This window comes from Nilaparvata lugens, chromosome 9 (assembly GCF_014356525.2).
Source record: "Nilaparvata lugens isolate BPH chromosome 9, ASM1435652v1, whole genome shotgun sequence".
Classification (NCBI taxonomy): Eukaryota; Metazoa; Arthropoda; class Insecta; order Hemiptera; family Delphacidae; genus Nilaparvata; species Nilaparvata lugens.
The window spans coordinates 44349371-44376051 of record NC_052512.1 but is presented as its reverse complement, the minus strand read 5'-3'; the positions used below and the strand labels follow the sequence as shown (position 1 = coordinate 44376051).

General features: G+C 36.1%; 1 protein-coding gene across 1 annotated transcript in view; it reads left to right on the top strand.

The window, feature by feature from the left end:
• LOC111059465 overlaps nt 1-26681 on the top strand; it is a gene marked incomplete in the record, with an annotated part of 74724 nt that overhangs the window by 2914 nt on the left and 45129 nt on the right. The window contains 2 exon segments of the mRNA XM_039435952.1: nt 14104-14220; nt 24093-24216. Coding sequence (XP_039291886.1) covers nt 14104-14220; nt 24093-24216 — 241 coding nt within the window.

The window sequence follows — 26681 nt, the reverse complement described above, 5'->3', positions numbered from 1 at the left end:
CCTTGATATGTCCAAAGCTCCGCCAATTTATGTAGATGCATAACAATATTATCTATAGTTATTCCAAATTGCTTTTTTCATCATATCATATACAGTTCAATAGCTATTTTCTTAGTCTATATTATGTAAATTCATCTATAATTTTGCTCTATTTTAAGCTATTGTATATATAAGTGTATAAGCCAGTGTATATTGTTATCTTGTTGTTGAGAAGGATTTTTTTATATCTTTCTTAGAGAATCGACATCAATTTATATGTTGAAACACCGCCGATTTATGAAGTTACATTACAATTTTATATCAACGTTATTCTAATTTCATTCAATCTTTATTCTCATTGATTAATTATTCATACTTTGTAAAATTCGTTGAATAATTAGAATCACCGTAATTCCATGTAAATAAGTGTATGAGCCAGTAATTATAGTAACTTATATAAATAAATAACTCTGATCTAATCATATCTGTCTCTCCCTATCATTTCCTCTCTCTTTTTCACTCTCCTTTGAACTCTCTCACTCATTCTCTCTTTCTTACACTCACCCTTTCACTCTCTATTCGTCTTTCACCTTCTTCCTTCCTCTCTCTCACTCTCTCACAATTCTTCTCCCCTCTTCTAAAAGAAGGGAGTTATCTTCAACCCTTCTTACAACCATACTCTCTCTCTCATTCTGTCTCTCTCTCTCTCTCTATTTCTCCCCTCTCTTCTCAGAGAAGGAGAAGATTTTGTTGTCTTTATAGAAAGAAGATTCTCTTACTGGCTTATCGAGCACTATAGTGAGTTCCACCTTACAATGGCAGTAGAGAAAGATGGGTGAACAGTGTTGCCGATTCTCTGCCTTGCCACTGCCTTCTATAGAGGATAGCTGATTCCGGTATATCTTATGTGATATCAACTGTTTATTCTTGTTTGAAACAATCAACTCTGTATTTTATCCATCAAGAAAAAATCAGGTGTGGCGCACTCACACAACTTTCCTTGCCGTTATTGATCACCTGACGCTTGTGTTCTCGCGCATCTCAAGTCTACTATTCAAAGATCTGAGCCAGCTGGTGACAGGACAATAACGCTGTGGACACACGAGGTCTGCTATCTCTTCATAGTGAATGATTTAATAGAATCAACAGTTGCCAACAGTTTGCAATTGAATAATCACATTTTCTCGAATTTGGAGCTTATTTTCATTTTTAGGTGAAAAAGCTACTGAACATTAATTGTAGAGATTTTCATGCTCAATCTTTTCCACTTGATTTTTTTTGTTTAAATTGTATCTGGAGCCTGATAATTGGGAATTTAAAATCAAACTTTGCATAGATGGGGCGGAGCTCCTGAAATTTTTACAGATATGAGACTTGGCAGTTGATAGAACTTATCAATGACTATTTCAGGTATAAATTTGATCAAAATCGTTGGAGCCATTTTTGAGAAAATCGCGAAAAGCCCCGTTTTTGACAACATTATCGCCATCTTGAATTGCATATGATCGAAATTGTTCGTGTCAGATCCTCATAGTGTAAGGACCTCAAGTTCCAAATTTCAAGTCATTCCGTTAATTATGAGATGAGATATCGTGTACATAGACGCACATACACTCATACACACACACACACACAACACACACACACACCACACACACACACACCACACACACACACACTCACACACACACACACACACACACCACACACACACCACACACACACACCACACACACACACACACACACACACACACACACACACACACACACACACACACACACACACACACCACACACACACACACACAACACACACACACACCACACACACACACACACACACACACACACACACACACACACACACACACACAACACACACACACACTCACACACACACACACACACACACACACACACCACACACACACACACACACACCACACACACACACACACACACACACACACACCACACCACACACACACACACCACCACACACACACACACAACACACACACACACACACATACAGATCAATACCCAAAAACCACTTTTTTGGACTCAGTGGACCTTGAAACGTTAGAAATTTAGAAATTGGGGTACCTTAATTTTTTCGGAAAGCAATACTTTCCTTACCTATGGTAATAGGGCAAGGAAAGTAAGAATATTTTTTTAGTGAATTTTTTGTTAATTAATAAATATATGTCAACATTGTTGATAAACGATCTGGTAACGTTGGGGAAGTGGGAAAGGATGGCACTATCTGCTTTGTTGGATGATAGACAAGGATAACAACACCAATGTTGATCAAATACTGCTATTATAACGTGGACCTCGACCCCACTACAGGGTGTGTTTTCACAGAGCAATTTGAAACGAATTTTGATTATGAATCAAATTTCATTTCCCTTTCATATATAAAATGGCAAATAAGTATTAACATTTAGGAAGAAGAATAAGAACAAAGAGAGCATTTATTTATTTGTGCTTACTGAGCCAGCTGTGGGTGAGCACCCACCCAGTGCGAGGCATTGGTGGAGGGGAGAAATCATTTTCTCCTTATTCAGTTGCCAGCAAGCAGCCCTAGGTTTAACAACTACTCCACGATGTGATTATTCACTTCAAGTTTCTTTCTTTCTATTTTGTTAAGTGATTTTGAATTTTTCGACATTTGAAGATATTTGTATTTTTTAATTCAAAATTTCATTTCAAAACCCATACGACAGCGATTTCAAATTATTGGGTAGGTGATGAATCAAAGTGCGGCCTAGCACAACTCATCTCTAGGGGGGCACAAAATCTCCCTGTCCCCTTCAATGGGGTTCAAAATACCCCTTGAGAGCTAGGCCTTCAAGATATCCCTCGAGAACCAGGCCTTCAAAATATCCATCGAGAACTAGACCTTCAAGATATCCATCGAGAACCAGGCCTTCAAAATATCCCTCGAGAACTAGTCCTTCAAGATATCCCTCGAGAACCAGGCCTTCAAAATATCCATCGAGAACTAGGCCTTCAAGATATCCCTCGAGAGCCAGGCCTTCAAAATATCCCTCGAGAACCAGGCCTTCGAAATATCCCTCGAGAACCAGGCCTTCAAAATATCCCTCGAGAACCAGACCTTCAAGATATCCCTCGAGAACCAGGCCTTCAAAATATCCATCGAGAACCAGACCTTCAAAATATCCCTCGAGAACCAGGCCTTCGAAATATCCCTCGAGAACCAGGCCTTTGAAATATCCCTCGAGAACCAGACCTTCAAAATATCCCTCGAGAACCAGGCCTTCAAAATATCCCTCGAGAACAAGGCCTTCAAGATATCCCTCGAGAACCAGGCCTTCAAAATATCCCTCGAGAACCAGGCCTTCAAAATATCCATCGAGAACTAGACCTTCAAGATATCCCTCGAGAACCAGGCCTTCAAAATATCCATCGAGAACTAGACCTTCAAGATATCCATCGAGAACCAGACCTTCAAAATATCCCTCGAGAACTAGGCCTTCAAAATATCCCTCGAGAACCAGGCCTTCAAAATATCCCTCGAGAACAAGGCCTTCAAGATATCCCTCGAGAACCAGGCCTTCAAAATATCCCTCGAGAACTAGGCCTTCAAAATATCCATCGAGAACTAGACCTTCAAGATATCCATCGAGAACCAGGCCTTCAAAATATCCCTCGAGAACTAGGCCTTCAAGATATCCATCGAGAACCAGGCCTTCAAAATATCCCTCGAGAACCAGGCCTTCAAAATATCCATCGAGAACTAGACCTTCAAGATATCCCTCGAGAACCAGGCCTTCAAAATATCCATCGAGAACTAGACCTTCAAGATATCCATCGAGAACCAGGCCTTCAAAATATCCCTCGAGAACAAGGCCTTCAAGATATCCCTCGAGAACCAGGCCTTCAAAATATCCCTCGAGAACTAGGCCTTCAAAATATCCATCGAGAACCAGGCCTCCAAAATATCCCTCGAGAACTAGGCCTTCAAAATATCCATCGAGAACTAGGCCTTCAAGATATCCATCGAGAACCAGGCCTACAAAATATCCCTCGAGAACCAGGCCTTCAAAATATCCATCGAGAACTAGACCTTCAAGATATCCATCGAGAACCAGGCCTTCAAAATATCCCTCGAGAACCAGGCCTTCAAAATATCCCTCGAGAACCAGGCCTTCAAAATATCCCTCGAGAACCAGGCCTTCAAAATATCCTCGAGAACTAGACCTTCAAGATATCCCTCGAGAACAGGCCTTCAAAATATCCCTCGAGAACAAGGCCTTCAAGATATCCCTCGAGAACTAGGCCTTCAAGATATCCATCGAGAACCAGGCCTTCAAGATATCCCTCGAGAACCAGGCCTTCAAAATATCCTGGAGAACTAGGGCTTCAAAATATCCCTCAAAATTCCCCTAAAAATACAACTTCTGATATCTTTTCTATATGATACAGTACAGTTATAGTAATGTCGACGTTATAATGGCAGTGAGAAAGATAGCAGAACAACGTTGCCGATTCTCTGTCTTGTCAATGCCTTCTATTGACGGTAGCTGATACAGGTTTATGATGTAATATTAACTGTTTATTCTCGTTTGAAAGAATCAATTATATTTGACCGAGCGAAGTGAGGTCTAAGATTCAAGTCGACGGTTTGGCATTTCTCTTAATGTTTAAATGTTTAAATGTTTATATGTTGTGCATTTACGGCGGAACGCGGAAATAGATTTTCTTGGATTTTGACAGGTATGTTCCTTTTTTAATTGCGCGTCGACGTATATGCAAGGTTTTTGGAAATTTTGCATTTCAAGGATAATATAAAAGGAAAAAGGAGCCTCCTTCATACGCCAATATTACAGTGATAATCAGACTATAGAATTATTCATCATAAATCAAGCTGACTAGTGATTACACAGATGTGTGGAGAAGCCAGTCTATTGCTGTATTCCCATAAGGTCTATAGTTTCAATTAGGTACTTGTGGATGAGAATACTGCGTGAGGTCTACTGTTCACAGAACTACTAGTATTCATAGTGAGGTCCACGTTATAATGGCAGTGAAGAAAGATAGCAGAACAACGTCGCCCATCCTCTGTCTTGTCAATGCCTTCTGTAGACGGTAGCTGATACAGGTTTATTGATGTAATATTAACTGTTCATTCTCGTTTAAAATAATCAATTATATTTTATTAAGCAAGAAATTATATTTTTCATAATGAATATTATGTTAATTAATTATTAATTCTACTCCGTTAAAAGACAATCTGGCATAAGAGCTGAGTGAGAAAGAGATAGTGCTATCCGCTTTGTTGAATGATAGACAAGGATAGCAATACCATTGCTAGTCAAACACTGTCATTATAACGTGGACATCACTATAATATTTATACCATGCAGCAATCTCAAAACTAAACAGATATTAGAGATGAAATATTTGGTCAATTGATCATTTATATTCTACGTCGTTAAAAGACGATCTGGCAGCAGAGCATAGCGAGAAAGAGATAGCGCTATCAGCTTTCTTGGATGATAGACTAGGATAGCAATACTGTAATAATACCATGCAGCATTCTCAAAACTAAAGAGTGAGGGGACACTGAGGGGTAGGTTAGAGGTAAGAGTTGGGAAGGGTGATAAATGCAGGGAGGGGAGGCTTGATGGAATTGTGGAGGGGATGAAAAGATTTTATAAGGGGTAGGTTAGGGGAAGATCACAGAATAGCACAGAAGGGAATCTCAATAATATAAAACCTGGTACCTTCTCACTATATTAGCAATGGTATTGCCATCCTTGTCTATCATTCAACAAAGTGGATAGCGCTATCTCTTCCTCACTCAGCTCTTTTGCCAGATCGTCTTTTAACGGAGAAGAATTAATTATTAATTACTAAAATATTCCATCTCAATAATAAAAAATCTGGTGTGGCGCACTCACACAACTTTCCTTGCCGTTATGGAAATTGATCACCTGACGCTAGTGTTCACGCGCATCTCAAGTCTAACTTACTTATGATCAAAGATCTGAGCCAGCTGGTGACAGGACAATAGCTTCATAAATAAACAGATAAATTTCATATAGCCTATTGATCAAATGTCTGGTTGAGGTATTGAATTTAGTTGGTTTAATGACTACTCTATATGCTTCCTCATCTGAGCTTAGACCTTCTTACCTATTACAATGTAAGTTTCTACTTTCTTTGCCCTATTACCATAGGTAAATGAAGTTTTGCTTTCCGAAAAAAATTAAGGTTCCCAAATTTCTAAATTCCTATACGTTTCAAGGTCCCCTGAGTCCAAAAAAGTGGTTTTTGGGTATTGGTCTGTATGTGTGTGTGTGTATGTATGTATGTGCGTCTGTGTACCCAATTAACGGAATGACTCGAAATTTGGAACTTAAGGTCCTTACAATATAAGGAACCGACACGAACAATTTCGGTATAATGCAATTCAAGTTGGCGGATAAAATGGTGAAAATGTTGTCAAAAACAGGGTTTTTCAAGATTTTCTCGAAAACGGCTACAACGATTTTGATCAAATCTATACCTAAAATAGTCATTGATAAGCTCTATCAACTGCTACAAGTCCCATATCTGTAAAAATTCCAGGAGCTCCGCCCCATCTATGCAAAGTTTTATTTTAGATTCCTAATTATCAGGCTTCAGATACAATTTAAACGAAAAATTCCAAGTGAAAAAGATTGAGCATGAAAATCTCTACAATTAATGTTCAGTAACATTTTCACCTAAATTAAAATAAGCTCGAAATTCGAGAAAATGTGATTATTTCAATTGCAAACTGTTGGCAACTGTTGATTCTATTAAATCATTCACTATGGAGAGATAGCAGACTGTGTGTCTCCAGCGTTATTGTCCTGTCACCAGTTGGTTTGGATCTCTGAATAGTAGACTTGAAATGCGCGTGAACACTAGCGTCAGGTGATCAATTTTCAGAACGGCAAGGAAAGTTGTTTAGGTGCGCCACACCAGATTTTTAAAATAGAGATGTTTCCCATGTTATTTAAATGGAGTCACTTTTCCTCCTTAAAGAGTTTTTCTGTTTTTTAGTACCGAGAGTGAGAAAGTGACACTTTAGTATTATGTTTCAGGGATTAAAGTAAGTTCTTTAGACAGTAGGTGGAGGAAAAAGCAATTTGGAATAACTCTATAGATAAAATAGATAATATTGTAATGCATCTACATAAATTGGCGGAGCTTTGGACATATCAATGTCCATTCTTCGGAAATAATATTCAAAATATCCTTCCCACTAACTCTCTACCAAAGAAAGAGAGAGAGAGAGAGTAATAGAGAAAGATAGAGCAAGAGAGAGTGAGAGAGAGAGAGTGAGAGAGAGAGAGAGCGAGAGAAAGTGGGAGAGCAAAACCATGTGTATTGAATTGGAGGGAGGCCAGTACAGTATGTCGAAAATGGACTAAAACAAAAAACTTCAACTCTTCTTCTTCTTCTTCTCTATCTCCTCCTCCTCCTCCTCATCCTTCTCCTCCTCCACCTTCTTCTCCTCCTCCTCCTCCTCCTCCTCTTCTTCTTCTTCCTCCTCATCATGTTCACCCATAGAGGCCGGCAACAATACAACCCTGTTAGTTCATCCCTTGTCGAGGGTATAATTTATCGTTTAATTACAGTACCCATGTTCTCTCATCCCCCTAACCCTATATAATAGCACCCTCTACCCTCTACTATATCTATATCCTCTTCACCCTATATACCTATACTTTCCCTTTATATATATTATACACCCCATACAACCTTTGTTGAAAAGGCTCTATCAGTTGGCTTCTTCTCTCACTCTATCCCTATTTCTCTATCACCCTCTCTCTCTCGCGGACGCTCTACCTCTCTCCCTTTTGCTCACTCACTCTCTCTCTCTCTCTGAAAAACTCTCTCTCTCTAAAAAAACTCTCTCTCTCTCTCTAAAAGAGTTAGTGGGAAGGATATTCTGAATATTGTTTCCGAAGAATGGACATTGATATGTCCAAAGCTCCGCCAATTTATGTACATGCATTACAATATTATCCATAGCTATTATAAATTGCTTTTTTCATATCATATGCAGTTCAATAATTATTTTCCTAATCTATATTATGTAAATTCATCTACAATTTTGCTGTATTGTAAGCTATTATATATAAGTGTATAAGCCAGTATATATTTGTAATCTACATAAATAATGTACTCAATCAATCTCTCTCTTTCTCTATCCCCCTCGCTCTTTATTCCTCTCTCTCCATCATTTTCTTACTCTCTGTTTCTATGTCACTCTCACTCTCTCTCTCTCTCTCTCTCTCTCTCTCTCTCTCTCTCTCTCTCTCTCTCTCTCTCTCTCTCTCTCTCCCGTACATGTGTTGTTTGGAAGTATATTTTTTTAAACCCTTCTTAGAGAATTGACAATTATTTGTTGAAACACCGCCGATTCATGTAGTTACATCACAATACTAGTAGTTCTGTGAACAGTAGACCTCACGCAGTATTCTCATCCACAAGTACCTGATTGAAACTATAGACCTTATGGAAACACAGCAATAGACTGGCTTCTCCACACATCTGTGTAATCACTTGTCGGCTGATTTATGATGAATAATTCTATAGTCTGATTTTTACTCTAATATTGGCGAATGAAGGAGGCTCCTTTTTCCGTTCATATTATCCTTGAAATGCAAAATTTCCGAAAACGTTGTATATACGTCGACGCGCAATTAAAAAAGGAACATACCTGTCAAATTCCATGAAAATCTATTATCGCGTTTCGCCGTAAATGCGCAACATATAAACATTTAAATATTAAGAGAAATGCCAAACCGTCGACTTTAATCTTAGACCTCACTTCGCTCGGTTAATTATATTATCGTTATTCTAATTGCATTCAATTTCTATTATCAATGATTAATTATTTATACTTTGTAAAGTTCTTTGTATAATATTATAGTGAGGTCCACGTTATAATGGCAGTATTTGATTAACATTGGTGTGGCAGAGAGGACCAGGAGTCCTAACTCCGCCCTAATAATCAATCAATCAATCAATCCCTCTCTCTTTCTCTTCCAGATGGTTGTCCATGATGTAACAGCCGACCACCATTTATATTCTACATGAAATTTGCAACAAAAAATGTGTAATAAAATTTGCTCGTATCTACCTCAGTTTTCGAGGTATATCGGGATTACGAAATTCTATCTATATATATAAAAGCGAAATGGCACTCACTCACTGACTGACTCACTCACTCACTCGCAGAACTAAAAATCTACCGGTCCAAAAACGTTCAAATTTGGTAGGTATGTTCAGTTGGCCCTTTAGAGGCGCACTAAGAAATCTTTTGGCAATATTTTAACTCTAAGGGTTGTTTTTAAGGGTTTAAAGTTCGTCTTTCAGCATGTATATTCTTCTTCTCCCAATCTCTTAATTATAATTGAAATTTCCACATCATATGTTACTATAGAACTATAATCTAGATAGAGTACCTCTTCGAAACAGTTGTTAACAGACAACTACATAAATAATTTTGTCAGGTTGGCATTAAGTTGAGTTGACTTTGTTAGGTTGACACCAAGTTGAAGATTTAAATGCATTTATCGCGGAAAAATTGATTGGGCACTGCTACTTCAATCCTGGGAATATTATATTACTAGCCGTCAGGCTCGCTTCGCTCGCCATATCCGTTTAGTCTTTACCCCCGACTGAATTGTCCTAACATATGATAAAAATGCTCAAATGAAAAATGCAGGCGAGCGAAGCGAGCCTGCTGATCTCATTCTTGGACGATCCAGTCGGGGGTCCAGGGGGCGGAGCCCCCTGGCTAGACGGATATGGCGAGCGAAGCGAGCCTGACGGCTAGTAACTATTATATAGTTAGGTCCGCGTTATAATGGTAGTGTTTGATTAGCAATGGTATAGCTATCCTTGTCTATTATTCAACAAAGCCGATTGCGCTATCTCTTTCTCGCTTTGCTCTGTTGCCAGATCGTCTTTTAACAATGTAGAATTTTGTGATCAATTAACAAAATATTTCATCTTGATTAGAAAAATGCATTGTGAAATCATTGGAAATTATAATGTATTGCTTGATAAAAAGTAATTGAATATTTTAAAGGGAGAATGAACAGTTAATATTACATCAATAAACCTGTATCAGCTCCCGTCTATAGAAGACATTGACAAGGCAGAGGATCGGCAACGTTGTTCTCCTATCTTTCTGTGTTTCAATAATGAAGAAATGTAATTGATTCTCAAAATATTCAATCTTTGTGCCGGTTGCACAGCAGCCAGTTAAATTTTAACTGTGATTAATTCCACGAGAACCAATTAGAGAATCCGTCTTTTAAAAACGCCTTCTCTGATTGGTTCTCGTAAAATTAATCACGGTTAAGATTTAACCGGTTGTTGTGCAGCCGGGTCTTAGTCATGAAAATTTATTATCCAATCATTAAAAAATATATATTCCCTTAACAAAATGAATAAACTTTATTATTTTAAACAAGAATGAACAGTTAATATTACATGAGATACACCTGTATAAGCTACCGTCTATAGAAGGCATTGACAAGACAGAGGATCGGCAACGTTGTTCTCCTATCTTTCTCCACTGCCATCATAACGTGGACCACACAATTTTTTGGTAGTATTGTGACGCTGGTAGTCTCTCATACTGTGCCCTTCTTACACTCCCAACAACACACTAACAATAGACAGTAGTCGACAGTAATCGGAGAAGAAATTTGAAGCATAAACTCACCTGCGTCATGGAATATTTTCTTATGCTATATTTCATCTATGGCTGTACTTAAACCCCCAAGTAGATGTATTTTCTATAGGGTGATAAATTTTGGGGATAAACAAAGGTGTTGAAACCTCCTTACAAGATCGGTGGTGAGTGATATTTCATTTTTCTCATCTCTCAAGACCCTTTTGTGGGAAGCATATCTTGTCCCTACCCTTCAGATCCTTCTCCTTTTCCTCCTCTTTCTCCTCCTCCTCCTCCTTCTCCTCCTTCTCTCCCTTCTTCTTATTTTCTACCACCCCTCACAGTATTCAAATCCAGGATATTGTAATCTATACCTTTTCCTTCATCATGTAAACAATGCCTTTCCAAAACCCTGTGCTTCGCAAGGGTCTATTTTAAAACTACAAAATGAAAACTTGACGTAATAAAAAATTCGAAATTTGAAAATAGGCCTATAACCATCCTCGGTTAATGAAGAATCTTTATGCAAAATTTCAAATCAATCAGTCGAGTAGTTCAGACGTGATGATGTGTCAAACATAATTTTCCTACATTACGTACGTGTATGAGCCAGCTCTTTCCATTATTATAGTAAAGATGATGAATAGATGGATGATTTATCAGTATCTTTGAATTTAGAATAACTTTTGAACGGTTTGAGAAATCGGTGCGGTTTTGATGCGACAGAGAATCAGTTATTTTCATTCGAATAGGATCCCCAATCATACCTATCATCTAGTGTCCCTTTTAAAAGAAATGTTCAGCTGCTTCTATACAACAACTGGAAGCATGACAAATTGAAAACTTGACGTAATGAAATCTTGAAGAACTGAAAATAGGCATAAATAACCATCCTCGGTTAATTAAGAATCTATATGCTAAATTTCAAATTAATCAGTTGAGTATATTTCAGACGTGATGATGTGTCAAACATAATTCCCTATTCATTATGTGTATAAGCCATTTCTTTCCTTTATTATAGTATAGAAAACTGAAGAATACATAATACTTGAAAACCTCACAGAATCATATTGATCTTTCCAATACATCAATAAATTTTAGTTCGATTAGGATCCTCCTTAATTTGAATCAGGCAGCCTTTTGTTTTCCCAATTCCAAACAAAATACCTAAAATACTCGTTTCACTGCGAATTCGTGTCTGATAGTACATTATAACTGAAGAATATAAATATTACTTATTTTATTGTGATCTATTCATGTTTTTTCTTATGAAATTCAATCATAGGCCTACAGCATTAAGACTATTTCCATTTCATTTGTACTGGTGGCAGAATTTCACATTAAAAATAATAATTATTTGATGAAATCCAAGTTCAAATGTAATGAAAACAAATTCCTTCAAAAAATAATTGATAATAATACGTTTCGAGGGAAAAAATTGAGAACAAAAAAATTGGGAAGCATCGGGATTCGAACCGAGGAACCATCGCTCCGTAAGCTAGCATTTTACCAATGAGCTACACAACCGTTCGAAAATGACAGTCTTGTAACAGCATTATAACCTCCTCATAAAAAAACACACTTTGGGCTCAACAATGTAGCCTATGGAACTTCATTTACGGTAGCATAGATGAATTTGAACATTCATTCTGAAAAATCTAGAAGGAAAATTGAAATTTGGGCTTCCAGGTGCACGAGATTGATATTTTTAGAATGTATGTGCAAAATTTGGAGATCTAAATCATTCCTGTTTTTCCGGTATGCAATCCACAAGTTGACATGTTTTGATGCGAACAAACGAACAAACACAACCCTACTCTCTCTTATTATATAGATGTAATTCACATTATAACCATAGTGAGATCCACGTTGTAATGACAGTGAAGAAAGATAGCAGAACAACGTTGCCGAACCTCAGTCTTGTCAATGCCTTCTATAGACGGTAGCTGATACAAGTTTATTGATGTAATATTAACTGTTCATTCTCGTTTGAAATACTCAATTATATTTTATTAAGCAATAGATCATATTTTTCAATAGTTTCATAATCAAGATGAAATATTTTGTTAATCAATACTCAATTCTACATTGTTGAAAAACAATCTGGCACGGAGCAAAGCGAGAAAGAGATAGCGTTATCAGCGTTGTTGATTGATAGACAAGGACAGTGTTTACGAGTTTGTGTTTCTTGAATAGTTCCAAATTTCTTAAATAACTCAATATTATTCGTTAATGTGGTAATTAAGTGGAATATTTCTAATTAATTTATCAATTTAAGCCATCTAAATTCCAAATTTATAGTTTTAAATGTTTGGACCAACATTTTATAAAAATTGTACACGTGAAATTGTAACCTTATCTTGGACTTTGTCACCTATAAATTTGGAAGAAAAATAGCACAAGGACTACCTTATTATTTTATCTTTCAATGTTATTACATTAGTGTTATTTGCATTGTAAATAAATAAATAAATAAATAAATAAATAAATAATACCATTTCCAATCAAACACTGCCATTATAACGTGGGAATCACTAGAGGCATAGAGGAACAATAGCATAAGTAGATATGCCATGGTATAGGGCGTTTATGTCGCAACTTTTACTGTTATCTCAAGCCTATAGTCCACGTAGTTCTTTCCTGTGAAGCATTATGACGCTGGTAGTCTCTCATATTGTGCCGTTCATACATTCTCACCCCAACAAAACAGTAAAATTCGACAGTAATCGGCTTGAGATAACAGTAAAAGTTGCGACATAAACGCCCTATACCATGGCATATCTACTTATGCTATTGTTCCTCTATGCTATAGGACTATCGGAATTGGCCCTTTGCGGAGCACGGGTTAGCTGCTAGTCAATAATATAGTCTATTATTGAGATTAGTTATTTGTGCAACTAGTGCGCAAAGTGACAGTTTGCTGCACCGAAAGAAACGTTTACGCCCGAGCCGTAGGCGAGGGCGGAATGGTTTCTTGAGTGCAGCAGAGGAACTTTGCGCACGTATTTCACATTAAGTTTTTCCTACAGTTACCATTGAATATGAAAAGTGGGTAATTATGGGTAAAATTGCCTGAAATCCATCAAATGTTTTAAAAACCTTAATCCTAAAATCCTAAAGTCCTCGTTGTCCTTGGTTATAATATATAATGAATAATAATTAGCGCGTTGTGCTTGGTTGCACCTCTGCTCACTATAGCAGCCACAGCAGTCACTGTTACCAACTTCATTTTGATTTTGCTGCACTGTTGCTCCATATAACCTACTAAGTATTTTGCGTTGCCATGTTGCAAATCTGGAGTGCAGAAAAATTTTTCCCGCACTAGAGCGGAAAAGTGATTCTTTGCGGTCTGTAATCAGTGCAGCAATGGCCACTTTTCAACGTAACTGTAGGAAAAAATAATTTGAATTATTTTATTTCTTGTTTCAGATATCTCTACAAGACGAGTATGCAGTTCCTATAGATTTAATTGCTCACACCCGACCCAGCAATACATTACTAGATACAAATACAAAATGGCTGACTGGGAATAGATACGGACAAGCGGTAAGTGTTCATTCCATCAAGTTTTCAGTACATCTAGTTTTCAGACTATTTATTTCTCAATATGTTTATTCATTAACATAGCCTCAAATCATAATAATTATACAATAATATTCCTATGAAGGGACATTTCAATATTATTCTAAGAGTTCATCTTATCAAGTTTCAGAACATCTAGTTTTCAGTCTGTTTATTTTTCAATGTTTCTATTCATTAACATAGCCTCAAATCATAATAATTATACAATAATATTCCTATGAAGGGACATTTCAATATTATTCTAAGAGTTCATCTTATCAAGTTTTCAGTACATCTAGTTTTCAGTCTGTTTATTTTTCAATGTTTCTATTCATTAACATAGCCTCAAATCATAATAATCATACGATAATATTTTTATGAAGGGGCATCTCAATATTTGACCGAGCGAAGTGAGTTCTAAGATTCAAGTCGATAGCATTTCTCCTAATGTTTAAATGTTTAAATATTTGAATGTTTAAATGTTTATCTATTGCACATTTACGGCGAAACGTGGTAATATATTCTCATGAAATTTGACAGGTATGTTCCTTTTTTAATTGCGCGTCGACGTATATACAAGGTTTTTGGTAATTTTGCATTTCAAGGATAATATAAAAGGAAAAAGGAGCCTCCTTCATACGCCAATATCAGAGTAAAATCAGACTATAGAATTATTCATCTTAGACACTCATTTATGGTATTGACAAAACACCAGTGCTGCCGGAGATTGAGTCTGTTGTGGGGAATGAAAGGTGCCGAGTGTATTGGAATTACTCATCCTCCAACACCAGGCTTTTAAGAGCCACAAAGCCTGATGTTGTCCTCCTTGACATAGAGGCAAAGACAATGTATGTAATCGAGTTCTCAGCACCAGCTGAAGGCAACATTGTCAGCAAGGAGGAGGAAAAACAGGCAAAATATCAAGACCTATAAATAGAGCTGCGCAGGCTTAACCCAGGCTGCTTTCAGCCACCATAAGAATGGTGGTGTTGATTATAGGAGTTTTGGGTGGCATGAGACCCTCGTTTTTGGTCAACCTTTAAACCATTGCAGCCTGTGAGAGAGCTGCTACTGCACTCGCAGGTCAAATGCAGAAGGCTGTCATCCTTGGTTCATTTCATCTACTCAGGGCAAACGATTTAATGGTAACGGACCCAGTATGATTGTTTACCACATGGACATGTGGAGCAATCACTCTGGTAAACTCGCTTGTCACTCTGCTTTGGGGGTCGGAGCCCAGGGGAAAAGTGGTCAAGCAAAACCTCAAACAGGATAATAATAATAATAATAATAATGATAACAATAATAATAATAAAAATAATCATCCTCATCATTATCATCATTTCGTCAAGGAAAAGCGTTTCCAATTATAGATATGAGAAAATGAAGATTATCATAAAAACCGTGACTACGCCCAGTTTCAGAAAGCCAATTTTCTGACTCCAGCCGTTTAAAGTTTAGAACTTAGCTGAATCCCGAGCTCGGAAACCGGCACTTGGAGTTCATCTCACTATATATTCATCAACATATCTAAAAATTTTAATAATCTATACTATAATGAAGGAAGGAACTGGCTTATACACGTAGGGATAGGAGAATTATTATGTTTGACGCATCATCACGTCTCAACTACTCAACTGATAAAAATTTGCATAAATATTGTTGATCAACCGGGGATGGTTAGGCCTATTTTCAATTCTTCAAGATTTCATTACGTCAAGTTTTCAAGAGTCTAGACTAGCGTCAAAAATCATAACAATTATTGACCGAACGTAGTGAGGTCTATGTTTCAACTCGATTTGCTTTTGTCTGTTTGTATGTAACGCGATTACGGCCAAACGCGTTGATAGAATTCAATGAGATTTGGCAGGAATATTCCTTTTCCAACTACTGCGCTTCGATGTATACACAAGGTTTCTTGGAATTTTGCATTTTAAGGATAATACAAAAAGAAAAGGAAATGCTCCATACTCTGATATCACTATATATATCATCCACTTTGAAGATAGGATCAATCAGACTATAGAATTATACATAATCGATCAGCTGACAAGTGGATTATTCATTGCATGCATTACACAGATGTCTGGCCGTGTCTATTCCTATAAGGTGGGGTTTCAATATTCTTTATGAAGCGTGCCCATCAGTATCAATATTCTCGCATTTGAAAAATAAATTTAATAATAGGTGATTGAAAATAAGATAAAAATTATTGAATGAACTGAATAATGCCGAAGAAATTGAAATTTTCTTGATTGAAGAAAATAAATTTTAATATAGTTGAAAAATATTTTTTCCTACAGTTACTGTAGGCCTTGCTGCACTGATTACAGAACGCAAAGAATCACTTTTCCGCTCTAGTGCGGGAAAAATTTTTCTGCACTCCAGATTTGCAACATGGCAACGCAAAATACTTAGTAGGTTATATGGAGCAACAGTGCAGCAAAATCAAAATGAAGTTGGTAACAGTGACTGCTGTGGCTGCTATAGTGAGCAGAGGTGCAACCAAGCACAACGCGCTAATTATTATTCATTATATATTATAACCAACGACAACGAGGACTTTAGGATTTTAGGATTAAGGTTTTTATCAATAATAAAATTACACAGAAAAACATTTGATGGATTTCAGGCAATTTTACCTATAATTACCCACTTTTCATATTCAATGGTAACTGTAGGAAAAACTTAATGTGAAATACGTGCGCAAAGTTCCTCTGCTGCACTCAAGAAACCATTCCGCCCTCGCCTACGGCTTGGGCGTAAACGTTTCTTTCGGTGCAGCAAACTGACACTTTGCGCACTAGTTGCACAAATAACTATTATCAAATGGAAAGATTATCAGGAAACTGAATAAATCATATGGGATACAAATTCAAACGTAAACTGAGTATATTAACGTAAGTGAGTTTTTGATCTTGGAGAAAACAAATAACAGTTTTCAAGAGTAAATTATGATTCAACTGCGAATTGTGATTCAACTAGAACAGGTGACATCAGATACTTGTGGATGAGGGAACTGCGTGAGGTCTACTGTTCACAGAACTACTAGTACAATAAATTCTTGAGAGAGAATATCTCAATATAATTGTAAGATTAATTATTATTGAAAGAAATCTTCACCCCGAAGACTTCTGCTACTGCAAATATTGACATCAGAAAAAACTTATTTGTCAGCCCGGGAATCGAACCCAGTACCTCCCAATTGCAGGTCAGGAGTGCTTACTCTTACATCAAACTGACAATCTCTGGATAGCAGCGCTCATTTTATACGAAGCCATAGCGGCCAGCCAGTCTACGGATGGAAATTAATTAGAAATTGCCCTACATGTGACGTAATGTTCTGATTCTCTATTTTAATTGAACATTTAGCTCACTTCAATTAGAATTTATTGACCGAACGAAGTGAGGTCTAAGATTCAAAACGACGGTTTGGCATTTCTCTTAATGTTTAAATTTTTAAATGTTTAAATGTTTAAATGTTTAAATGTTTAAATGTTTAAATGTTTAAATGTTTAAATGTTTAAATGTTTAAATGTTTAAATGTTTAAATGTTTAATGTTTAAATGTTTAAATGTTTAAATGTTTAAATGTTTAAATGTTTAAATGTTTAAATGTTTAAATGTTTAAATGTTGAAATGTTTAAATGTTTAAATGTTAAATGTTTAAATGTTTAAATGTTTAAATGTTTAAATGTTTAAATGTTTAAATGTTTAAATGTTTAAATGTTTAAATGTTTAAATGTTAAATGTTAAATGTTTAAATGTTTAAATGTTTAAATGTTTAAATGTTTAAATGTTTAAATGTTAAATGTTTAAATGTTTAAATGTTTAAATGTTTAAATGTTTAAATGTTTAAATGTTGAAATGTTGAAATGTTTAAATGTTTAAATGTTTAAATCTTTATATGTTGCGCATTTACGGCGAAACGCGGTAATACATTTTCATGAAATTTGACAGGTATGTTCCTTTTTCAATTGCGCGTCGACGTATATACAAGGTTTTTGGAAATTTTGTATTTCAAGTGTAATATAAATGTAAAAAGGAGCCTCCTTTATACGCCAATATCAGAGTAAAAATAAGACTATAGAATTATTCATCATAAATCAGCTGACAAGTGATTACACAGATGTGTGGAGAAGCCAGTCGATTACTGTATTTGTATGAGGTCTATAGTTTCAGTCAAAGACCTTGAAGAGGTATGCATCTTTGGTTTACACCAAAGTTATTAACAAAATGTTAATAACTTAATCCTTATAGATTCTATTAGATTGAACGCAAGTTGACAAACACATATGTTCATCATGTGTATGATGAGTTATGTTCATACTAATCTCTATACTTATAAAAGGCTAAGCCCCTACAGACTGAAATCACACCACAGCCCAAACTACTGAGCCTAAAAACTTGAAATTTTGCACGATTGTTTATGGTAACCTGAAAACATCCACTAAGAAAGGATTTTCAGAAATTTGCCCCCCTGAGGGAGCTGGGGCCCCCCCAAAATTTTGAACTTTTTAACCGCTCATTGCACAGCAAAGTCATGAGGAACTTTTTTGTTCAGCTACGAAAAAAAATTAGATCTATGCTGAAAAATTACGATCAGGAGCACAGGGGGGTCCAGGAGAGGGCATTTTTCGAAAATTTTGATGTAAAATCACACTACAGCTCAAACTAATTGTCCTACAGACTTGAAACTTTGCACAAATATTCTTCAAACATGCTAGACGCGCACTAAGAACGGATTTTGAGATATTTTGCCTCTAAGGGTCTCAAAGGATGAAAAAGGATCCTATTAAGTAAGGTTATGAACATGGTAAGGTGAGTGCCATATGGAAATGAGATAATATTTATTTATTGACATGTGATATTCTAACATATGTTGTAATCATTGGAAATAACAAAATAATATGATAGAAATTCAAAAAAGAACATCTGTTCTATTAATCTTTCTACCTGATTCCACTCAACCTCAATAATATTGTTCTCATAATTGATAAATATGTTTAATAATATTATTATTATTGATATAATAAAAGTATTGTTTTAATAATTAATTATTATCATTAATATAATAACAGTATTGTTTTGGTAATCAATAAATATTTTTATTTTTACAAACTCTGTATAATTTATAATGGTGAATGTGAAACAGCTGCATCAAAGAAATTATCTCAAAAACATATGTTTAGGAAAACCATAGTTTTGAACTTCGTTTTCCTGATGGAATGTATAAGCCTACACGTGGCATGTATTATTAATTTTTCAGCTAGAACAGTTTTTTGAGACTGCTAAATAAACGTCTACAGTTTTATCAATGCTGTATCGGCAATATGAAAACGCATGCAGTTAATATGTCTTTAAATAAAGGTGTTGATATCTACATGATAATTATTCTCTACCATTTTTATTTAATTAAAATTTCAAAATTATTCAAGCCTTGATAGAATGATTGACTCACTGTACAGTCAGTCGAAAATTTTAATATTGAAATGAGGGGTATTTTGGCAAGCTGAACAAAAAAGTAAGGTCCTATGCACCTTTTTGATATTATTTCTTCAAATGAAAAATGAGTTTTGTGGGTTGTCAAAACTCCCCCTGAAAGAGAACTATCCATTTTATCCTATCTTTTAGTAAAATAACAATGATTTCTGCATTGAATAACATCTATCTTGCCAACAAGAATCGAACTCTTTGTGAATTTATATATGACCTACACTTTAGATTTATATAATTCTATTAATTCATGGAAATTGAAGTACGGTACTTTTTTTCAGTTAGTTGATGAAATTGATTATCAATAGAGAAAATTATTATAATTTTATCAATACAGAATTAGTTGAATGAATTGTCGATGTACTGAGTTCTTGGTCAACAATAATTCAATATTGGTATTTTTTATCCAATCATTATTTTTTCAGAAGTCATTTCATTTGAATTAGAAAATATTTATAAGCTCCTATCAATTTATCATTTTTAACAATGAATTCTTCAAAACATGAATTTAATCAAATAAAAAATTGCCCATACTTCTGTATTCATGTTCGCATGTTTTCCACTTGTGATGGACAGCCAAAATATTGTGGAGCGAGCTGCACGGCGAATTGTAATCGAGGGCTCTGATTGGCTGTAAAGTTCAGCGTTCGGAGTGAGGTGAGGCGAGCAGTTAGAACAGAGGCAAGCGGCACGGCGAATGGTTCGGAGTACGGTACGGCGAATGATTAACAGCTGATTTTTAACATTATGAAACATATGCTCATGTTCGTTGAAAGGCAAGATGTTCGGAGGAATGCGCGGTTCGAGGTTCTGTTCGGCATGTGTGGACGCACCTTCAGTTGTTACAGGACATTTATACAGATCACAGGCCAAAGCAACATAATAATCTATCTTCTTCTTCTTTTTCTTCTTCTTCTTCTGCTTCTTTTTCTTCTTCTTACTCCTCTTCTCCTTTTTCTCTCTTCTTCTTCTTCTTCTTCTTTCTCTTCTTCTACCTATATCTAAAAGGCTAAGCCCCAACAAACTGAAATCACACCACAGCCCAAACTACTAAGCCTAAAAACTTGAAATTTCGCACAATTGTTTATTGTAGCCTCAAAACATCCACCACAAAAGGATTTTCAGAAATCTGCCCTCCCCCTGAGGGAGCTGGGCCCCCCAAAATTTTCACTTTTTAACCGTTCATTGCACAGCAAAGTCATGAGGAACTTTTTCGTTCAGGTACGAAAAAATCAGATCTATGCAGAAAAATTCCAATCAGGAGCACAGGGGAGTTCAGGAGAGGGCACTTTACGAAAATTTTGATGTAAAATCACACTACAGCTCAAACTAATTGGCCTACAGGCTTAAAACTTTGCACAAATATTCTTCAAACATGCTAGACGCGCACTAAGAACGGATTTTGAGATATTTTGCCTCTAAAGCTGCGTACACATATACGCGCCTCCAACCCGCACCGAGCACGCTCCGCCCTTGTTCCTCCATCGTACCGCAGTCGCTCCGCCTCCGCTCTGCAGTCGCACCCATCATGAACGTTACGGAAGATGTTAGATCTTCTCGCGTTCCCCGGTCGAACCACTGTTGCTCGCCGGTCGATCATCAATCGCTCTGCTGGAGTGACGTTCGGTTGCGGAGCAGAGCGACAGTCTGTACGCACCTTTAAGGTTGGATGATCAACCGGGGAGCAACAGTGGTTCGACCGGAGAAGATCTAACATCTTCCGTAACGTTCATGATGGGTGCGTGGGAGGTGCGACTGTGGTTCGATGGAGGAACGAGGGCGGTATGAGGGCGGTACGAGGGCGGAGCGTGCTCGGTGCGGGTTGGAAGCGCGTATATGTGTACGCAGCTTTAGGGTTTCAAAGGATGAAAAAGGATCCTATTAAGTAAGCTTATGGTAAGGTGAACTCCATATGGAACTGAGATAATTGACTCATGATATTCTAACATATGTTGTAATCATTGGAAAGCTTAAAACAATTTCATCAATTAGCTGACCGAATTGATTTTGCATTGATTGAGAGCGCGAGCTTACCACGTGTTTTACGTGGTAAACGTTCTACAGATTTATAGTATTCCTGGTGATTGAGCCTGTCTTTTTCAGCGTTGTATATTAAAAATAAAGCTTAATTTACAACTAGCTTACCCAGCGAACTTCGCACCGCCAATGTATCTCATGTTACACTTGACTTTATTTGGTGAATCATGAAATTTATCTGACAATCAACATGTTCATTTACATCTCAATACGGACTTCCTATGTGCTTAGTCATGCAGGATTCATTATTCCGAAAACATATTATCCTTCTCAATCAATTGGTAGTAATATCTATCAGTAAAGTTTTCAATTAAAAAAAAAGGTTATATCAGTGTTTCAAAGAAAAATATTCAATGTTTTCATAGCTGTAGATTGTCGATATATGGTCCAGGAAATATGCGATGTATGATGAATCACACAGAATTCCATATTCTTTCCATTTTAGGATGAATATAAGCTAAGCTGAATTCAAAAAATTGTAAATTATTCTTTCATTCTTCGGTAATTAATGAATGCAATATGAATACTATACATATATACTATACAATATATATATATATATATATATATATATATAATATATATATATATATATTATATATATATATATATATATGTATATATATATATATATATACTCTCTTCCATAAGGTGAATAATTTTTTTCAACGTTTTCCAGTTTCTCAATGATAGGGGAGTGATAATTATTTGTATAGGTCTTCTAAGGAACCATTATCAACAGCTGGTACCTATCAACTACACTTCAACTCCAAACTACCGTTTTAATACCAGTACACAATAATAATTTATCACAGGGTGATAATTATGTTTATTACAGCTGGTAACTATAGATGCTAAATCATATTATCACAATATGATCTTGAATCATGATCATCTTTTCGTTCTTCAGTAGCCGCTCGGCCGAAAATTTCGAAAACATATGTCTGTAAAATGGATTAATCAATAATTATTACTAGCCCCCCTATAATAATTTCTGTTCAGAAACCATCCCCAATATTCACACAACATATTCCCAAAGTTTCATGCCGTTATGTCAAGTAGTTTTCAAGTCTACAGGGAACAAACAAACACACAAACAGACATTCATTTTTTAAAAATAGATTTCCATTCGGCTCAAACAAAAGCCTCTCTAAATGAAGGTAGAATGATAAGGATTCAGTTCTGTTGTTTTCACATTTTTTCAAATCACTTTCAAGAAGTTCATGTAGTAGGCCTACCTACTATTGTGATTGAGACACTTCTGGCGCTATCATAGTTTCACCACTATTCTGTTCCACAGTCTTATCTTTTGCAGTCGTTAACTATATCTATAATAATTATATAAAGTAAAGAGCTGGCTTATGCACGTACGGGATAGGAAAATTATGTTTGACGCATCATCACGTCTGGACAACTGGACTAATTAACTTGAAATTTTGCTTATAGATTCTTAATTATCCAAGGATGGTTATAGGCCTATTCTCAATTCTTCAAAATTTCATTACGTCAAGTTTTCATTTTGTTAAGTTTTAAAATAGATCCTTGCGAAGCACGGGTTCTTGCTAGTATAATCTAAAAGGATTGAGTTATTAACATTTCTTTAATAAATTTGTTCTAATCGCAGCTTTAAGGTCTCTGGTTTCAATATTTTGTTTTGAAGTCATGCTATTATTATGCGTGTCCATCAGTATCAATATTCTCACATTCGAAAAAACTAATTTAATAGGTGATTGAAAATAATCAAATGAACTAAATAATGCTGAAGAAATTATAATATTTTTGATTGAAAAAACTGAGAAGAAAAAACTATTCAGAAAGCGGAGAAAAACTTTCCACGATGTTGCTAAAAACTAGAATAAAAAATGAGATGGAACGAGGTAAACTTCTTGAGGCGAAATTTTCGTTAGATGGAAAGATTATCACGGAACTGGATGAATATTATAATAATTATAAATTCTGGAATAGAAATACATTCTATTCATTGTTTAAATTAACATAAATATTAATAAATTTTATTATGGAATACAAATTCAAACAATGAACTGATTTTGTTAACATTTAAACAGGATAATATAAAAAGAAAAAGGAGTCTCCTTCATACGCCAATATTAGGGTAAAAATCGGACTATGGAATTATTCATCATAAATCAGCTGACAAGTGATTACACAGATGTGTGGAGAAGCCAGTCTATTGCTGTATTTCCATGAGGTCTATAGTTTCAATCAGGTACTTGTGGATGAGAATACTGCGTGAGGTCTACTGTCCACAGAACTACTAGTTTAATAGAGATTAAACTGATCTAATATTTAATTGACTGTTTTCAGATACAAATAATCGACACCTACTCAGATCCAAGAGATTCGAAAACTTATGTGCAACAAACTGAAGAAAATTCAACACAGAACGTTTACTACGCCAATACAAGGGATTATACACTTCCATTCACAGGTAAGATCTTATTCTTCTTCTTCTTCTTCTTCTTCTTCTTCTTCTTCTTCTTCTTCTTCTTCTTCTTCTTCTTCTTCTCCTTCTTCTCCTACTCTACGCCTACACCTCGTTTCCCTCCTTTATCCTTCGCATCTTCTACTTCTCTGACATTTCTTGTTCCCACTCTCCTAGTTTTACTTTCCTTGCCCTATTGCCCTATTATAGCTCGGTACAGTTATTGCAACTTTCTATTAGTTTAGTCATTTATTGAACAAGCGTGAGGAGTTCTTACTGGTGACTATAGTGAGGTTCACGTAAAGATGCGTACAGATATACGCGCCACGAACAAGAGCAATTCACTTTTAATCAGCTGACTATATCTGTATTTTTACTTTCCTTGCCCTATTACCATAGGTAAGGAAAGTATTGCTTTCCGAAAAAATTAAGGTACCCAAATATGTAGATTTCTATAAGTTTCAAGCTCCCCTGAGTCCAAAAAGTGGTTTTTGAGTATTGGTCTGTGTGTGTGTGTGTGTGTGTGTGTGTGTGTGTGTGTGTGTGTGTGTGTGTGTGTGTGTGTGTGTGTGTGTGTGTGTGTGTGTGTGTGTGTGTGTGTGTGTGTGTGTGTGTGTGTGTGTGTGTGTATGAGTGTATGTGCGGCTGTGTACACGATATCTCATCTCCCAATTAACGGAATGACTTGCAATTTGGAACTTAAGGTCCTTCCCCTATAAGGATCCGACACGATCAATTTCGATCAAATTCAATTAAAGATGGCGGCTAAAATGGCAAAAATGTTGTCAAAAACAGGGCTTTTTCGCGATTTTCTCGAAAACGGCTCCAACGATTTTGATTAAATTTATACCTGGAATAGTCATTGATAAGCTCTATCAACTGCCATAAGTCCCATATCTGTAAAACTTTCAGGAGTTCCGCCCCATCTATGCAAAGTTTGATTTTAGATTCCAAATTATCAGGCTTCAGATACAATTTAAATCAAAAATTTTTTAGTGGAAAAGATTGAGCATGAAAATCTCTACAATTAATGTTCAATAACATTTTCACCTGAAATTGAAAATTAGCTCGAAATTCGAGAAAATGTGATTATCCAATTGCAAACTGTTGACAACTGTTGATTCTATTAAATCATTCACTATGAAGAGATAGCAGACTTTGTGTGTCTCCAGCGTTATTATTCTGTCACCAGCTGGCTCAGATCTTTGTTTATAAGTAGACTTGAGATGCGCGTGAACACTAGCGTCAGGTGATCAATTTTCATAACGGCAAGAAAGTTGTGTGAGTGCGCCACACCAGATTTTTTGTTCTTGTTCTTTTACTTGTTTTTGTTTTTATAACTCCTTCGTCTTATTTTCTTTCATTTATTTCTACTTCCTCTATTCATATTCAATTTCTTACACCCAATCTTCTTCTTCCCCTCTCTTATCTTCCTGATTAGCAGCAATTTCTTTTTTCTCTTTCTACAATTTCCTCAACATTTCCGACATCTTCTTCCCTTCACTTCTTCTTCTCCTTTCTTCTTCATTTACGGCCATTCTCCTTCTTCTCTTTCTTCTCTCTCCTCTCCTCCCTCTTCTTCTTCTTCTCCCTCCTTCTCCTTCTTCTCCTTCTACTCGCGTCGTCTTCTTCTTCTTCTTCTCTTCTTCTTCTTCTTCCTCTTCTCCTTCTTCTCCTTCTACTCGCGTCGTCTTCTTCTTCTTCTCCTTCTCTTCTTCTTCTTCTTCTTCTTCTCTTCTTCTTCTTCTTCTCTTCTTCTTCTTCTTCTCTTCTCCTTCTTCTCCTTCTTTTTCTGCTTTCTTCATCATTTACGGCCATTCTCCTTCTTCTAGCGTCTTCTTCTTCATCTTTCCCTTTTCTTTCTTCTTCTTCTTCCTTCTGCTCATTGTCTTCTTCTCCTTCTTCTCTTTCTCATTCTTCTCCTTCTTTTACTTTCCAATCTCCTCTCTTTTTCTACTTCTTTATCTCCCGCCATTCTTCATCTCCTTCTACTCGCGTCTTTAACTGTCTTCTTCATATTTCCTTCTCTTTCTTCTTCTTCTTCTTCTTCCTCTTCTCCTTCTTCTTGTTTCTTTTTTCTCCCCCCTTCATCTTCTTCTTCACCTTCTGGAAGAAGAAGAAAAGGGGACAACAAGGAGAAGGAGAAAAGGAGAAGAAGAAGAAAAAGAAAAAGAAGAAAGAGAAGAAGAAGAAGAAGCAACCCCCTTTCTATCTTCAATTTCAAACTCTCATTTAAAACGACCAAATAGAAGTTCGAAAGTAAGGGTGACATTGAAGCCCCTCCATCTCGCCCAAGTCTAGTATATAAACGTAGTATATAATGAACGTATATATTTATTTATATACTATATACTTTATACTATATACTATAGTGAGGTCCACGTTATAATGAGAGTGGAGAAAGATGGGAGAACAACGTTGCTGATCCTCTGTCTTGTCAATGCCTTCTAGAGACGGTGGCTGATACAGGT